Source organism: Alternaria arborescens (assembly GCF_004154835.1).
Source record: "Alternaria arborescens strain FERA 675 chromosome Unknown contig_20, whole genome shotgun sequence".
NCBI classification, from domain to species: Eukaryota; Fungi; Ascomycota; class Dothideomycetes; order Pleosporales; family Pleosporaceae; genus Alternaria; species Alternaria arborescens.
In genome coordinates this window covers 412205-429341 of record NW_021167875.1, presented here as the reverse complement: position 1 = coordinate 429341, position 17137 = coordinate 412205, and the positions used below count along the sequence as shown (strand labels likewise).

Genomic DNA, 17137 nt, shown 5'->3' with positions numbered 1-17137 from the left:
TCTCGCTGGATACGACGTAGATTCGTACAGCCATGTGACTGTTTTATCTGTCATCAGAGTTAAGGATACTTAATTTGCTTTTTCCTCAGCTCCCTCAGCTGAGGGGAGCCTTAACGTAACATCGTAACTCTCGTTGCCGCTAGAAGGTCTAGTATGTAACGGGCCACAAGCTAAGTTGTCGCTCACTTAGGCCTTGGCCAGGTAGGTTCAAACATGAGACGATTGATAGATACCGCTGCATATCTACCTCTTGAGAGAACGCGTCAATCTCCACATATTCTGAGTACGTACACACTCCTCTCAGACACTTCCCAGTCGTTGAAATGCTTGAACGAATTCGCTGACTCTGCTAGATTCGATGGACGTAGGATCCGCGTCGACAAGGCTTCTCCACGCCAACCTCAAGCATTGATAACCTCCTTGAGCGTCTTGGCACTCTTCTCCAACAACCTCTTCTCCTCACCATCAAGCGGCATCGGCACACTCCTCACAATGCCACCCCTACCCAGAACCGCCGGCATACTAAGACACACACCCAGTCCATCCTGGTAGTAGCTCACCGGCCTCACAATCTTCTCGTCAAAGAGAATAGATTTACAAATCGATGCCGCAACGCCTCCGATACCATAGTTGGTCGCACCTTTGTTCTCGATGATGGACGTGGCTTTGTTCTTCGTCTCGTCTGCAATGGCCGTCTTGTCTGCTGCACGATCAAGAGAAGACAGAGCAGACGAGAGGGGCACACCCCCGATGCTCGCTAGACTCCACGCAACAAACTGCGATTCCCCATGTTCACCCAGCACATAGGCATCGATGCTACTCGCCGCGACCTCCGCCTTCTTCGCCAAAATGCCCCTCAGCCGCGCAGAATCGAGAAACGTTCCCGATCCAATGACCTGCTGGCGTGGCAAGTCCGAGTATTGTTGCGCGAAATAAGTAAGCACGTCGACGGGATTGGCAACGAGCAACAAGACGGTATCCTCGCGGAAAGGCTTCATGTCGGAAATTGCAGATTCCAAGATAGATTTGTTGCGCCCGATGAGATCGGTTCTGCTCTCGCCCTTTTTTTGCTTGGCGCCCGCTGCAATGACGACAATGTCGCACTGTCCCGCCTCCTTGTGCGTCCCCGATCTTACGCGCGTGGTGGTGTTTCCATGGAAGGTTGCGTCTGAAAGGTCTGCTACCTGAGATTTTGCGTGAGTTGTGAATTGAATGTAGAGCGACGGCGGGTCGAAAGTAGAAAGCAAGTTGGAAACAGCCGTAGTTCAAGGGGTTGGGATTACCTGTGCATCTCTGACTTCTTCTTTGGGATCGACGAGCAGAATGTCGCCGGCGACGGGGTTCATGATGAGACTATACGCAATCGTTGCGCCAACATCGCCAGCGCCGAGTATGGCAATGGAGGAAGTAGGTTTGGCGTCTGACATTATTGGCGATGGGGTGTCTATAGTAGTGGGCGTTGGAGGGCTGAGGTGGATGTGAGAAAGCAGACAAGGTATGGTGTTGGAATACCTAATGGCTCAACATGTCTTCCATCTGCAATGTAGATTATTGCACTACGTCATCGTCAGAGCGCTAGTGCGGTATGCAAGTCCGCAGACAGCCGACTTATCGAATTATCTCCTAAGCCTCGCGTACGTTCGTATACTCTCCTGCTCCCTCGTTTTCTCTCCAAATTCAGAGCTCCAGGACTATGCATGCGTCATGCTAGCATATCAAGTCCATCATGCCATGATGCTCCTCTGCCATCTTCCATAACCATTCTCCTACCGTCCCTCACATCCACCCCAGTAGTTGTCCTCCCATTCCGTACATCGTGTCTCCGATCTCGCCTTTGGCATATCTTTGGTCAGTGTCCTTGCCGACCAAGAGATGGCTTAGTATATAGTCGTCCCCGCATGAAATATTTGCAGAAGATAGGCATGGCAAACTCCATTTGCAATCAGGCTACTTTAGGCGCAGGCGCAGCAGCTGGTGCAACGACTTTCTTCCTTGGCTGTGTCGCTAGGCCCTTCTTCAGCAGCAGAGGTATGACGTCTGTTGCTTTGTTGCGGCTGATATTCTTTCGGCAGACGGGACATTGCGAGCGCTTCGTTTCGTGGGGTCCGGTACGGTTCTCGCCGGCGATGAGGGCTTCCATGAGGCAGGTGTGGCAGAAGAGGTGGCCTGAAGTTCTGAGATTAGCAGGCGCACTCGATGCAGCGTTGAAGAAGGAAACCCACCACAAGCAGTAGCAGTAAGATCGGTAGGATTATCCATGCAGATGACACAATTAAACGAGTTGAACGTGGTGACTGTCTCTTCTGGCTTGGCCTGCGCCTTGACAGCATCGGCCTGTTGTTTCTGCAATGCCTCTTGTAGCGGACTTCTCGGCTCCGTCAGATCCACCTCATCCACCTTCTCAACCTTCTCATCCTCCTCACCCGTGTCGTCGACTCCAGCCGATGACCCGTCGTCCCGCTTCTGCCGCTTGGCCGACGGGCCTGGAGTGGGCGATTCTCTCTTCCTCGCGGTCCCTGTCGGCGGTGAATCGGGAGCGCTAGTCAGGTCAACGTAGCCATTCGCTAGACGGTCAGGACGCGAGGCTTGTGGACGTGCGCGCGTGGTGGGCGGCATGATGGTTTCAGCGGTGAAGGGACTGTATGGACGCCAAGCGAAGGGTGAGTAGCGGCCGTGGTCGAGGCCGGCTGGGTTGAGGATGTGGTCGAAGAAGCCGGTGGAGTAAGGGACGGGTGGGGCGCGGTACACGGCCTCGCTGAGTGGTTCTTCCTGATGGTCGACGGATGCGCTGTAGTCGCCGAACAGATGGCCAAAGTCGAAGCGGGAGGAGGAGTCGTCTTGGGGGGAGTCGTGGTCGTAGTCGGACATTGTGGTGGCAAGCGCAGCGGAGATGGCGGGCTGGAGCGCGAAGGGCAAGCTCAGGTACCTTCGTTTCCCTTCACCATGACAAAGTTCCGCTCACCATGGCAAAAGTCTGTCCGCGCCCGCAGGCACGGCAGATACGGCTGGGTAACACAGCAAAAGCCGCGACCGCCATCCGGCTTGGGCGTGCTGCATTGGAACAAACATGCATGGCGGTTGCAGTAGCCGGTCGTGGCTGTAGGGCTGAGAGGGGAAACCCATCGCCAAGACTTATCGATAATGTGAAATCATCACCAACATGACGACACCAGTCACTCCAAAGTTAGATTCACTCCACCACAAGCCAAACATCGCCCCGCACCATGCAGTGACACTCTCTGAATAGTTCTGTAATCACTAGATGATGCGCTGTTCGTATCGGAATCTTGCTGCGAACGCCATCCACCGCCCGCGACCCGTCCATGCGCACAGGAAATGCGCAAACGCCTCCAGACCAAGATGCCTGGCCACAGTACAGTCTCCCAATGCAGCAGATGAGAAGGCACCTCGGGGCACTCTGAGTGTGCCCTCAGAAGCCCGCTTTTCTCCCATCGGCGTCCAACACCTCTCCTCGCACATGCACGCCCAAATCTTCCCCGGCGCATCCACCTCCCCGCCCCCCGAACTTGTCGCCCTATCGCGCGACCACCTCCGCCGGCATGATCTCCTCGGTAAGAACCAGGACCAATCGCCCCCGGTTGCCTTCCATGTCCCCGAACTCCAAGGCACCAGTCTAGACGAGCATTTCTACAAACTGGGCATGGACGCCGCCGAACCCTATCTCAGCATGGCTAGGAAACTCGCTTTTTCGGCGAGTCCGCCGCCACGGCCAAAAAAATGGATCGCGAGGAGTGGGTGGACGAGGTATAATAGTGATGGGAGTACGCAAGAGGTGGATGCGCCCGACGAGGAAATGCTGATTTTTGATACCGAGGTCATGTGGAAAGAGACGAGTTTTGCTTGTATGGCGACTGCAGCCAGTCCTACCGCGTGGTATGCTTGGTTGAGTCCGTGGCTGCTGGGCGAATCCAAGTCAGATCGCCACTTGATTCCGTTGGGAGATACAAGTGTGCCGCGCGTCATAGTTGGACACAACATCGGGTATGATAGGGCGCGGATAGCAGAGGAGTACCATATCAAGCAGAGCAAAAACGCCTTCATCGACACAATGAGCCTGCATGTTGCGAGTAATGGCATGTGCTCAAGACAGCGCCCGAGTTGGATGAAGAATAGAAAGAGTCAGGAATCGAGGCATGAGATTGCTTCGTCGGAAGAAAACGCGACACTACCACCTGAACTTCTCCACAGCCCTTCAGTTGACCCCGAAGAAGAGCTTTGGATGAACAGAAGTGCCATAAACTCGCTCCGCGACGTGGCTAAATTCCACTGTGGGATAACAATGGACAAGGCGCAGCGGGAGTACTTTGGCGAGCTAGACCGCGCTGGTATACGACAAAGACTAGACGAATTGCTAGATTATTGCGCCCAGGATGTTGAAATCACTCATCGTGTGTACCAAAAAGTCTTTCCGCTATTCCTCGAAACATGTCCCCACCCCGTCTCCTTCGCCGCTCTACGTTTCCTCGCTGCAGAAATCCTGCCTGTAAACGAAACTTGGGACGCATATCTACACAATGCTGAGTCAACGTATCATCAGCTCGACGACGCGGTCAAAGAACGACTGGTTGCGCTTACGGACAAGGCGTTGGAGGTGAAGGAGCAGCCAGAAGTCTACGAAAATGACCCTTGGCTGAGTCAGCTAGACTGGTCAGGCCAGGAGATCAAGATGGTAAAAGGCAAGAAGAAAGGCGATCCTCCGAGGCCGGCTGCCAGACAGAAGAAACCTGGTATGCCCAAGTGGTATAAAGACCTCTTTGCCAAGAATGACGCGCCTATGGCCTTGACCGTGCGCACGCGCATCACGCCCATTCTGCTCAAGTTGGCGTGGGATGGATATCCGCTCGTATGGAGTGACGTCCATGGCTGGACGTACAAAGTGCCCCGCGATGAAGCTTTTGCGTATACGGACAAGGGACTGAACCCCGTTTCCATGGACGAAGAAACAAACTTGAAACTCAGAGATGACACAGAAGCTGTGTACTACAAGATTCCCCACAAGGACGGGCCGGCAGCGCGATGTGCAAATCCGCTTGCCAAGGGATATCTGCAGTATTTTGAAAAGGGCAAGCTGGGATCTGAATACACATATGCAAAGGAAGCTCTCGAGATGAATGCATCTTGCTCGTACTGGATCAGTGCCCGCGACAGGATCATGTCGCAAATGGTCGTGTACAACAAGGAGGTGCCTGATGCGCCGAAGCTCCAATCTTCGTCTGGCAAGGGGAGGGGGAACAAGGTCGGTTTTATCCTCCCACAAATCATCCCCATGGGCACCATTACGCGGAGGAGCGTCGAGAATACCTGGCTCACGGCCTCGAATGCAAAGGAGAATCGTGTTGGGTCCGAGTTGAAGAGCATGGTGCGTGCACCCGAAGGCTACTGCTTCGTTGGCGCCGACGTGGATAGCCAGGAACTCTGGATTGCATCCCTCATTGGCGATGCCACTTTCCAGTTGCACGGCGGAAACGCAGTCGGTTTCATGACGCTCGAGGGGACAAAGGCAGCGGGCACAGACTTGCACAGCCGGACGGCGGGTATACTAGGGATAAGTCGGAATGACGCCAAGGTATTCAACTACGGACGCATCTACGGCGCTGGACTAAAGTTTGCCTCGACGCTCCTACGCCAGTTCAACCCTTCGCTGAGCGACGAGCAGACGAGCAAAACGGCAGAGGCCCTGTACAAGAACACAAAGGGCAAGAAGACGAACCGCAAACAACTCCACGAACGGCCTTTTTGGCGCGGCGGCACCGAAAGCTTCGTGTTCAATAAACTGGAAGACTTTGCAGAGCAGGAACGTCCCCGGACCCCTGTCCTCGGCGCTGCCATTACCGAAGCCCTGCAGCGCCGCTACCTGACAAAGGGCGGCTTCATGACGAGTCGCATCAACTGGGCCATTCAATCCTCGGGCGTCGATTACCTTCATCTCCTCATCGTTGCCATGGACCACCTCACGCGCCGATATGGCCTCAATGCCCGCCTGGCTATTACCGTGCATGACGAGATCCGCTATCTAGTTAAAGACGAGGACAGATACCGCGCGGCCATGGCGCTGCAAGTGGCTAATCTGTGGACGAGAGCCATGTTTAGTCAGCAAATGGGTATTAATGAGTTACCGCAGAGTTGCGCGTATTTCAGCGCTGTCGATGTGGATAAGGTGCTGAGGAAGGAGGTGGATATGGATTGTATCACGCCGAGTAATAAGGAAGCTATACCCCACGGGGAGAGCCTGGATATCTTGGGCTTGCTTGAGAAGGGTGATGAGGCGAGGCTTGATACTGGCAAGGCAGTAGTAGAACGAGGAGGCGAGGTGCTGCTGCCGAGACCAGAAAAGTATACACATACTTATATACCGCGTACACCCATCATGGCCAGTCTGGGTGGTGTGAGTAACAGTAGTGGTAAGGGCAAAGGAGTCGAGGCTGATAAACTTGGCTTGGCGTATCTGAAAGCACAGATTTCGAGTGACGATGAAGAATTGAGGGTTGTCCTAAAGGAGATGAAAGCAACGACGACGACGTCTACTCCTGGCCGCAGTAGTCCTAATTTTCCCTGGGTCAAAAAGAATAGTAGTGGTGAGGCGAGTAAAAACGATGCTAGTAGCAATAAGAAGACGAAGACGAAGGCAAAGACAAAAGCCGACGACGAGGAGGTCGAGGAGATTGAACAAGAGGGGAGAGAGATCGATAATAGGGTTAGGACCTATGAGCAGCGGTTGTCCCACCAACAAATGGCACATGCTACTAGGCCTTATGTACCGCGAATCCATGATGTGTGGTGGAAACAGCAACAGCAACCGCAGTTTGGACAACAGCATCCGAGGAGGGAGGGCCCGCGAGCTGCTGTCAGGGTTTAATTTGGGTAAAAATGTTATTGCGTGTTTTGTTGGTCTGGTGACAGAACACAGGAGGTGGGCTGAGATTGTTATAGTCAAGCGTGGGCGGATTACGTGGACGATCGGTTTTCCCGGATTCTCTGTGTATGATTTTCTTTCCTTGGTATCTGTTTATCGTTTTGTAGGATATTTGTATATGGCTTATTTTGTAACTAAAAGGCGGGGAAAGGGATTCAAGATGGGTTCAATTGGGGGCGGGGTTTCGGGGAAGAGACACTGGTTGCACGGCGGCGCTGCTTTGTTCATCTTGCATTTGCACGGCGTTACGTGTCAACCTTTTTCTCAAACAGCATTTTTCTTTTCTTGGTTTGATATGTTCTGTGGGGTAGCATATGGGTTGTGCATCCTGGAAATACTCACACGTCTCACACTGATTATACACTGCGGTTCAGAAGTGAGAGAGCACTCCGCCCCCTGCAAGAAGACAAGCATTTTCAGGTACATCTATATGGTACTATTTGGGTGGCTCATATCTCGCATGCATTGGAAGGCATAGCACACCAATAAGTCTGCGCTACTAGTAACATACTCTAGGGATATACGCAGAAATCCATGTCTTTGCAAGACTAGAAGATGAAGTGATGATTCTCACTGGCTACTTGGAAAAGACGGAAGAGGTGTGTGGAGGCTGGTGCATCATCTAGCCGCCAGAAGGGAGAGCTAGAGTTTACCACGGGATCAGACTACCTAGTGTTCGATTGCTTACAGTAAGGGACAAGCAGTGCACAAAGTTCCTTATTGGTAAGACCTGACAGGTATAAGTGGATCAACGGATCTCAATCTTCTTAGCTTCGAACGATGCAGCGTTCAGACCGCTTCTCTCTTCGTCACTCATATATTCCGACACATAACAAACCCCTACATGAGAATAATGATCACCCATCTTCCGCAATACCACGGGATTTGAGCATCCGCACAGCACGGCAACAATGTCACCTTTCTCCGTAAGTGGTGGGCAAAGTCCGAAGCAACCTTCTTTTGTCTCGAACGGCCGAAGGTCAGAAATCCTTTTTAAAGCCGCGAACCAATCGTAGACCGTTCGGGCGTGTCCCGGTAAACAGCTGCTGAGCTCCGGCGTCGTACGCATCAATCTCCAACGAGCCAACTCGTGAGGGTCGAATTCATCGCTATCCCAAACGCGGTCAGTGCGGAATGCAGCATGGAAAGCGTGCTCGTCGTCGTTCTCATACTTGACTCTCCAAGCTTCGAAGAGGAGAAGAAGAAACCAGTGAAAGAGCTGCGGGTAACCGTATGTAGTTGAGCCCACCAAATCTTTCGTGTGCTTAAGCTTAACATTCTTCAAGTAGTCATTCATATGCATGATCGCTTCTAACAAACCAAAAGCACGATGACGCTGGGATTCTGGGTGAATGGGTGACCGCACTAATGCCTCGACAGCCCACTGTGTCCATTGGGCAGGAGGTTCGTTCATACCAGTATATCTGGTGATGGCCGGTCCAGTGTCCGCAATCTGATCGACGAAGGCTGCGGCACAGTGTAGACTGCCTTCTGAGCATGTCGGGATGAGGCGATGATCGCCAAATGCTTCGATAGAACGATCTTCGACCAGGCAAAAGATGCGACCTTGAACTTCTTCGAACTTCGATATCGCGACAAAATTAGGGGCCCAGGAAGGAAGTCTTGGGATCACCTCCCATGAATGACCGATACCAGCATGCGCGAGGAACCAAAGATCACCGCCGCCGAGTTCATCGCTTTCTGGACCACAGGTCGACAGCCATTTCGCTACGAAGTCGCAATACACGTCTGCAACGGTTTTTGCTGGAGAATAGTCGATAGCCAAGGTGAATCCTAACACGGCCATCAACCCATAAACGAGATCCTTTGGATTTGTAGCAGCGTAAGTCGAGAAGTTGTTGTACATGTGCATCCCAGTGCGGCAAAAGATGATGTCCGTCTCTTCCGACCAATACACTGCCCTGGTTTCTACAAACGATTTTGCATTCTCAATCTTGGCCATGGCCAGATACTTCCCCCCACGAACCTTGGCACGTGTAGCTTCGATTGCCAGAACCTCTTCATCTCCGGACACTGGAGCGCTCGTTGCATCGTGTTGCAAGCCATAGACTTCCAACCATTTGTTGACAAAGCTGATTGCTGCTAGAGAAAGAGCTCTTGTACCCGACACTAGCAAAGCCTCTTTGCTCAAAACGGCCTCCTGCACGATCCACATGCGTCTCCAATACTGAGTGTAGAACAGATGGCTCATAGGAGGTATCAAGGCCGCAAGGTCGACGTCGATACCTTGCATGAAGTTCTCGCCTTCTTGTTGACTTTTCGACCTGGAATCGAATTCTTGAATCAAGTATGCGAAGATGTCAAATGCGCCCAACAACTCCGGTGTCGGTAGGCCAACCCAGCAGAAGGTTCGCTGCGCACTTGTGTAAATCTTATACATCAGCGGTATCTGAGAGTTCTTCTCTTGAATATCTGGTTGGTTGATACAAACGGCATCAACCCAAATCCTGTGACCAGAGTTGTCTTCGGAACAACAGCCTTCTGTCCATTGGAAGTAAACCGCTTTAAGGGCATGAGTGAGGCTCGTCGTCACGGCGATAGATTGTCCTTCCACGATAATGGGTTCGGTAACACTCGCATCACCCCAGGTATATGACAGCGCGGAGAACTCTGGCTCATCGAGGAGAGAGACGATAGAAAGCTTGCAGACTACGGGCTCGACGGATGTGATTTCGAGAAGCCGAATCTCGTCGCGAGAAGTGTCTAGTGTAGTGTAAAGAGAACCATTCCCCGGTGGTGGATCCATTTCTCGAGACGAACGAGTTATTGACTTGAGCGATAGAGGTTGTAAGTAACAGTCGTGATAGCGGGGTGTGATCAAGGCGGGAAGGGGTTCTCAGCTGGCCTTGGCCTCGCCTACATTCGCTGTGATCGAAAGCTAATGCAGCCACAGCGGCTGATTGCTCAGCTGAATACCATGTGATGAGACAAGGTCAAATGATACAAGCAGTAGAAGACCAAGATCAAAGCATCTCTTCGAACCGAAACACACAGCGACACAACATCATCGAGCAACACGTCAAATGTCAAAGAGAGGCTTTGAGCCAGAAAAAGACGCATCGAAGCGGAGATTGAAACGCCATCAACCCATTATTCAAAGTCCGTGATCCATACCCTTGGCCTCAGCCATCCCAAAGCCGAAGCATACATGATTCCCATGTAAATCTCCATGTCAATACCCTATTCCAAGCCTTGAAGAAAAGAAGAAAAAAAACACAGTCTATATGCCGCAAATCGCAAACCGAACACACATACTCGATGCTACACCACACGGTCTATACCTCTATGCCAAGTATCAAATACCCAAACAGCATCGCATATACAGACATGTGTAGAGACAGTCATCGCCGTATCGCTCGACGAAAATGGGTGTGAAAGGTTGGGGTATCGAATAAATTCACCGCCAAATCGCCAAAGGGGAAATCTAGACGATGAGAAGCTTCTCAACGTTCTCGCCCGCACTGCGCTCGCTCATACGGTTCCACATCGCGTACGTGAGAACACCGGTTGCAGCCCACATGATGGGTACGGCGGCTTCGGCGCCAGCTATTAAAACCGTCAGCACATGTTTCCTTGATGTATATGCGGTTATATTTGCTTTGTTTGTGACGTGGATGGACAGTGCGTGCGTGCGCAAGTCCATGTAGGGGGTTACAGAGAGTGTGGGGGACGTGGGAAAAGGATGGGCGTGGTGACGTACTTGGTCGCTCGGCTTGTGCAGCCATCTCCATGACGCGCGCTGCGCTGCTCGATGAGCTGGACGAGTTTGCGCGGATGCTGGCGGGTGTGAAGGCGATGCGCTTGCCAGCGAAGGCGGCGCGGGTGGCGATGCGGGAGAACATGTTGATTGATGTGTGTTGTTTTGGTGGTGAGGTTTGGTGGGTTTACGTGTGTATTACGAAAATACGAGGGTCGAGACGAAACGTGAAGTTTATGTAGCGACAAGTGGCGATGCGGTTGTACCGGTGAGTGGAATCTCGACACGTATGATGAAACGATTGTTGGTAGTCAACGTAGAGAATCTATTGAATGAAAGTGTTCAGCGCGAGGTAGGTATGTGCGTGAGAGAATGCGGGGAAGAAGACAGGACACAGACACGGACGCTGTTTATATAACGAAAGTGGGCCTGCGGAAGAGGTGTTGTTGTGGGTCTCAGCCCTAAGTCGAAGGCGAAAAGGGAAAAAGAAGAAAGGAGGCGTCGCCAGCAGAAATTTCAGGGGCGGTGAGCGATCCGTGCAGGGGTAGGCTTGGTCGAGATAGGCTTGGCGAGGTACATGTCAGTGGGTACCTCTCGGAAATAGCAAAACCTGGAGTCTGGGGTAACGTGTCAATCTCTGCGATCGGTAGTAACGACTGAGAAACCCTTTAGCCGTGCTTTTTTGGACGTCTTTTCGTAGTCAGTTGAAAGCGAGATCGATTGTATTACTGCGGATGATGACGACCGGCATTGATACTCTCCGAGACCCGTCCGGCTCAACTTCGCTCGCCTCGAGCTACGAAGACCCTGGTTGGGAGATCGACGCATTGCGGCGCGTCCCCGGCCTTCTAGACTAATCTACCGAGAATTATCCTATCCTCGCCACCTCCAGCCTCAACAACATTTCAGCAATAAACCCCACACTCTGCTGCTCAAACATTCTTCCAGAGAAAATCTTCCACGTTTTTACCCTCGCATACCTCGGCGATCACGTCTCGCATTATCACCACTGGCGTCAGGCGCTGCATGTAGTCCTTGATCTGCTTGTGATTTTTACTACTGAACTTGTTCACCTGGTAGCCACCGTCCCACTCGCCATCAACAAGCCCCATCGTGAGACAAACGCACCAGATGGCGTTTTGGATATTGACTTCATCGATGGCCCATAGCCCGCATTCGTAGACCTCTGGTAGCCATGCTGCTGTGCCCAGTTTCTTCAAGCGAGCTACGATTCCTAACAGTATATCCTGACAAAGGCGAAGGACAGCAAAACAATTCAGCCGGGCCATAGGGAAGGTACCATCATACTCGGTTCGAAGAATTTCTTGCGCACGATGGACGAGCTCCGATGGCGAGTAGCTGTCGAAGAGTTTCACATGTCTCCAACGTACTTTAGGATCTACGGCAAGCCGATGCATGAATTCGGGACGGAATTCGTAGTTCCTAAAGAAACTTTCATGTGCTGCCAGAGACATCCGTGTTAGTGAAAACTTCGACCCTTCCTCTTTCTCGCGACCAAGTTTTCTTCGTTGATCTCGACCGATCATCCTGATGCCAGTTTCTGGGTCTTTGCACGTCTTGACACCTCCACGAAACAAGTCAAAGATATTGCCGAAGCCCCTTCGCGGATCCTGGTTGCATGAAAACACTTTCGACCTGAACAGAGCCTTCAGATGCTCCAATATCGGAATTTCGGCATATTCGGCCAGGACCTGCTGCAACATGTTGTAGAGATGTATGACGGCCCCGAAGCAATTCCTTCTGCCAAGTATTTCGAGTCCAACGAAAAGCGAAAGGTCTGATATAGCAGACATCTGGCTTCCTGCAACCCAGGGAGACTGAGAATAGATATCGAAAGTCTTGTTGGAGCGGAATATGCGCAGCTTGACGACAAGCAGCTGCACAAGCTTTTCATGTTCCCAGGAGAAAGCCCATACCCGTGCTAGATCGACTAACGCGTCAAGAACCTCGTTGGCGCGTCTTAGAACGAGAGTCCGACAGCTGAGCGGGAGTTTTCCTATCTTCTCGAGTTTGTGGACGAAGCTTCGACCACTCTCGAGAAGCACATGCGCTACTACAACGGTTTTTGGCAATGATGCCTTATTCTTGAGCTCCCACAGAAGAGGGACAGCAAGGGCATGCTCTATATACTTGGTGCCCATTTCCAAGGACCGACATTGTGGTTTGAATTCTTCGTACAGCGGATGCTGAGAAGCGCCCTTGACCAAAGATCCCAGCAGAATTCTGTCGTGATTGTAACGGCTCTCGCAGATGGTTAATATTTCTTCTTCGTCATCCCTTTCCGGCTGCTCTTTCAACCCAGCGATCAGCTCAGATGGGTTACAAACTACCCAGTGTTTGACAGATTGCGCGAAGCGTTCTTTAGCCCCCCGTTCTTCGGTAGCGCTGCGGAAGTAACTCTCGAATCTGCGAGGTCTGCAAAAGTGAAGAAGGAGGTCAGTTTATGTCTTATCCGTTCCGTACAGGTACGACTTACTTCTCTTCAGGAAGGTCTGGAAGCTGTTTTGTTTCACAGAAAGATTTGATAAGCGCAGAAGGCCAGATCATACCGCATCCATAGGTCAATTCGATGAATAATGAGTCAATGGCAATCTTGCGAAATTCAGCTGTTCCTAATTCTTCCAAGGTGAAAGTTCGATGTCAGCCTATATATCCTATACATCTATTACAGCCACAACTCATCTCAGCCAATGTCTCGTTGAACACCTTGTGGTTTTCAGTTGAATTTTGACAGCTTTGCGAAGATGATGATAATGACTCGTAGTGTTTGGTCAGCCTGCTGCGATTCACGATGACCATTTTGAACGCCGCCTCGATGTCCTTCGGTGGCCTAGTTCCCATGCGTGCGGCCTTGCGAGCACGATCCGCGATCTGGCGTGCAGTCAACTCTCGCAGTATAGGGTTCTCGTCATCCTTGGAGTTTTCAGCCGTTTTGTCAAAGGATGTGAGCCAGCCGATGACAGTCGACGTCTCGCGCTTGTATGTTCGGTAAATGCTGAATAGAGTCGGAGGAAGCGGTCCCGGGGAGTTTTTGGAGGGAGATATCGCTTTCGGTAAGCGGCGTTGAAATAGTCTTGAACTGGCGGCAGTACGATGTCCGAATTTGTTTGCTCCCAGGAGTGTGCTCACTTTCTTGGACCTGATGTTGCGGCAATGTGGGTAGTACAAAATTCTAAAGATAACTTCTTATGGGATGAGAGAGGATACTCTTATAGGCGATAGCGATCATAGAAGTATCCTTGGGGCGGTACGAGCTCTCTACTACCTGTCGATCTCACGAAGGTGGCGAGTCCTGAATTCATGATACCACAACGTGGCTGCCTGATTCACCACAGACTTCAGCCTGTATGGATTTCGTACAGTGAATTGTCAGTCGAAACACATCCGTCCGCTGTCGCATTTCGAACCGCGAGATGTCGCATCTGCAGCGCTGCTCACAAAGCGTTGGGGACAAGCCATTCCCAACTATCACAAGCATGGAAGTGTCGTCAATGAAGCGAGCGGCCAAGCCTGGTAAGGCCTGCGCCAGGCGACCCTCGACCACTCGTCGCAAGAACAAATGGCTATCGAGAGAATGCTGAGCGAGGATTGCGTTACTCTGGGTCGCCAGTGTTCACAATGCTCACCATCCATCCGTGGTACAGCGAAAAGCAATGCTTTGAGGCTGCCGTTCAGGCATCATCGCAAGTGTGGTGGACTATGATGATTAGTGCACCAGTATCACACGTCAACGGGGTCTCTCAGGCCAACATTGCCTTCCGTATAGGTATCGGTTGGGTTGCTAGATTTGTGGGTGGCTTGTCAATACGCGTTGTCGTATCGCGGGTCGGCAGTAGCATGCTATGGTGCGGTCGAAGAAGCTTAAGTGAGAAGCAGTGACAAGAAGGCGAAAGCCATTAAAGCTGGGATATCATAACGCCATGTTGTTTCGACTGCATGAGGAAGGCAGACGACGTGGAGCGATTGAATTCTGGTGAGGGCGTCCCGGAATTACCAAAAGAGACCTAGCCTGGTAGGAAACACATTATGACATCATACGCCTGCCTCATCTACCCCAGCACTCATCCTCTGCAATTGCTACTCAGTTCTGCTATTCGCACAGTGGCTCCCAGCATAGGACTTGATACTAATTAGTACTATTTAGCTAGAGTGTGTCTTAAGACTGTGTGTGGGAGTCTATGTCCTAACCCGGATCCGAAAGTAAAGGCGTATTGCTCCACAGATGATGAGCATAAATCATGAACAATGCAACCAATGCATTCAGTGCTTTCGAAGCCAATCCACAACTCTTTCCGCAATCTCCAAGCTATTCTTCTCCATGAAGAACATATGCCCATTACCATGGATCCCTTCTTCGCCCAACTTCAGATGCTCCACCTCTACACCCGCCTGTCTCAAGTAGTCGACAGTACAATGGTCGTACATGGCGTGATAGCTCGCCTCCGAAGTCACAGTCAGCACCGGTATCTGCGCTAGATTCACCAACTGCTTCGCCGGTTCATCTTGCATGATGCACTCGCTGTGGTTGGCATCCTTCGCTGGCAGAACTACAGTTTGGATGTACGTCGCATTGGGCCCTGCAGACGGTTCATACGCGACTTCCAGCTCGCTGATACCATAGGGCCTAGATGTGGGCGAGCGAAGTCAGTATACTTTATATGCAGTCCACACAGGCACGCTTACCGTGCGGGGCCCGAACCGAAAATGCGGCCAATGAAGGGCGGTCCAGCAGGTTCGAGCGCGACGATACTTTTCACGAGCTGTGGTCGCAAATCTCCAACACGCCATCCATAAGCACCAGCCTGGCTGTGCGCAATGACGTGGGCTGAACCAATCTTGTCGAGGAGTGCAGTATACGCTTTCGCATTCTCTTCTTCGGAGATGATGTTGTCGGCTTGGTATTGAACCTGACTTGCATAAAAGGCGTCGAAGATAGCATCACCTACCTTCCCCGCTCCTGGCCATTGGGTATGCAACTTTGACTGGGGCCAAATTTCGTGGGATGAGGGTGAGGTGAAGAGTTGTTCGATCAGGGTTGTGCTGGAGCTTGCCATTGTTCCAGTAGTGGGAAGCCATGGGGAGCGACCGCGGGATGGCTGATCGCTGAGGTAAATGGTGTACCCGTACGATAGAAAGAAAGAGGCCCAGCCTGTTCGACCGTCTGGTGTATCGAGAAAGTTTGTCGCAGTCTGACCCGTTCCATGCATAAAGACGAGGGGATGTTCTTGGGTTGGGTTCGGTGGGATAAGCTTTTCGACGTAGATCTGGTTTACCATGTATTGCGCGGTCGTATTTCCGATCTTGAAACTCAGTAGAGGTCTAGAATAGAGCCGTATGACTCACTAAGACGTCTTTATACTCCCCGCCAACGTAAAAGAATTCGCGTTGTGGTGGTAGTGTTGCGTCGCCGGGTAGACCTGCCGAAGTATCTCCGTACAGTAGTCGCGCGAACAATAACGCCACGACATTGAGCGCCAGCATCTTTCACTCTAGGAAATGTTGTTTTGTATCTGGTGTATGCGATTACAAAACACCAAACAGTTTGTTGCAGCAGGTGGAGTGACGTGGGGGTTGAAGTGTGGCGGGCTTGGCGGCTTACAGGTGCCTTCCACAACAGACATAGGCGTACCGTTCATTTGGGTTTGCTTCCCGGCAGTTAGTCGTGACGATAGATGCTCACACTTCCATCGCTGTAATTAATCTAGAGACATGATAGTAGTTTGCAGGTGTGTCTAGTAACTAGGTGTGCTTTGGCGGTCGATAACGTCATGGCGCTGAGCGATTCTTCTGATTCATTGAGGATGTGCCGCAAGCGTGGTTGTTTCTTGACGCTACAATCTCGCCGGCCTTACTCGCAGACGTTGTCTTCAGTCCCGATAAGTTGCTTGGATCGGCGAATGTAATCCTGACGATAGCTGCATTTAGTCGCAAGTGCCCCAAGGTCACTATGCACTATAACACTCCGCGCCTGGTCAGCGATTACGGGCTTAACGCATTCATCATATAGAATTTGTTTCTAAGCTTAGTTTTCCGCCCGAGGGAAATAAGATCGTGGTAGGCCTGTAGAGAAGCAGTTGACTTGACCCAACTGAATCTTCGTACTGGTACATAGGGCACCCAGAGCGCGGCGACTTTCGCTGTGTCAAATCCGCGGTTTGGACTTCCGGATGATGTTGCGAGCATCAAGTTTATTAAGAACGATTTGGACGGAATACGCTGGCTCAGAACTGATGCTTAGTTGCATATTCTGACCGGCTGATTAAGCAATGGTACCTGACAGCTCACTTTCCGTAAAATTTAGGATCAAAGGGCGTGTCAGTCCTTTGGATTGCCTGCAAGTGGATGAGTAGCGCGGTGGAACCCTCGGGGCGATTAAAAGGGCACGAGGAAGAGGGCTGTATTGCTCATCCATCAGCGAAGACCTCCTGGGAGAGATTCGTGTTGCTGAGAGTGCTGCGATGGTC

General features: G+C 51.6%; 7 protein-coding genes across 7 annotated transcripts; 1 reads left to right on the top strand and 6 right to left on the bottom strand.

The window, feature by feature from the left end:
• Nucleotides 1-401: 401 nt before the first annotated feature.
• On the bottom strand, nucleotides 402-1427 carry AA0111_g8300 (hypothetical protein; the record flags this gene model as incomplete). The annotated part of the gene is made up of 2 exons (XM_028654733.1): nucleotides 402-1184; nucleotides 1284-1427. 2 exons carry the CDS (start codon nucleotides 1425-1427, stop codon nucleotides 402-404), a joined length of 927 nt encoding a protein of 308 aa, XP_028504115.1.
• Nucleotides 1428-1942: 515 nt separating this feature from the next.
• On the bottom strand, nucleotides 1943-2868 carry AA0111_g8299 (hypothetical protein; the record flags this gene model as incomplete). The annotated part of the gene is made up of 2 exons (XM_028654730.1): nucleotides 1943-2166; nucleotides 2223-2868. 2 exons carry the CDS (start codon nucleotides 2866-2868, stop codon nucleotides 1943-1945), a joined length of 870 nt encoding a protein of 289 aa, XP_028504245.1.
• A 394-nt stretch (nucleotides 2869-3262) lies between these two features.
• Nucleotides 3263-6877, top strand: AA0111_g8298 (DNA polymerase gamma; the record flags this gene model as incomplete). Its single annotated transcript, XM_028654729.1, has 1 exon — nucleotides 3263-6877. One exon carries the CDS (start codon nucleotides 3263-3265, stop codon nucleotides 6875-6877), a length of 3615 nt encoding a protein of 1204 aa, XP_028504246.1.
• An 805-nt stretch (nucleotides 6878-7682) lies between these two features.
• AA0111_g8297 (hypothetical protein) lies at nucleotides 7683-9701 on the bottom strand (the record flags this gene model as incomplete). Its single annotated transcript, XM_028654728.1, has 1 exon — nucleotides 7683-9701. The coding sequence occupies one exon, from the start codon at nucleotides 9699-9701 to the stop codon at nucleotides 7683-7685; it is 2019 nt and encodes a 672-aa protein (XP_028504237.1).
• Nucleotides 9702-10379: 678 nt separating this feature from the next.
• Nucleotides 10380-10797, bottom strand: AA0111_g8296 (hypothetical protein; the record flags this gene model as incomplete). The annotated part of the gene is made up of 2 exons (XM_028654727.1): nucleotides 10380-10501; nucleotides 10656-10797. 2 exons carry the CDS (start codon nucleotides 10795-10797, stop codon nucleotides 10380-10382), a joined length of 264 nt encoding a protein of 87 aa, XP_028504238.1.
• A 787-nt stretch (nucleotides 10798-11584) lies between these two features.
• AA0111_g8295 (hypothetical protein) lies at nucleotides 11585-13220 on the bottom strand (the record flags this gene model as incomplete). Its single annotated transcript, XM_028654726.1, has 2 exons — nucleotides 11585-13088; nucleotides 13150-13220. The coding sequence occupies 2 exons, from the start codon at nucleotides 13218-13220 to the stop codon at nucleotides 11585-11587; spliced, it is 1575 nt and encodes a 524-aa protein (XP_028504239.1).
• A 1713-nt stretch (nucleotides 13221-14933) lies between these two features.
• AA0111_g8294 (putative secreted lipase) lies at nucleotides 14934-16154 on the bottom strand (the record flags this gene model as incomplete). Its single annotated transcript, XM_028654725.1, has 3 exons — nucleotides 14934-15297; nucleotides 15357-15973; nucleotides 16017-16154. The coding sequence occupies 3 exons, from the start codon at nucleotides 16152-16154 to the stop codon at nucleotides 14934-14936; spliced, it is 1119 nt and encodes a 372-aa protein (XP_028504240.1).
• Between the last annotated feature and the right edge of the window lie 983 nt (nucleotides 16155-17137).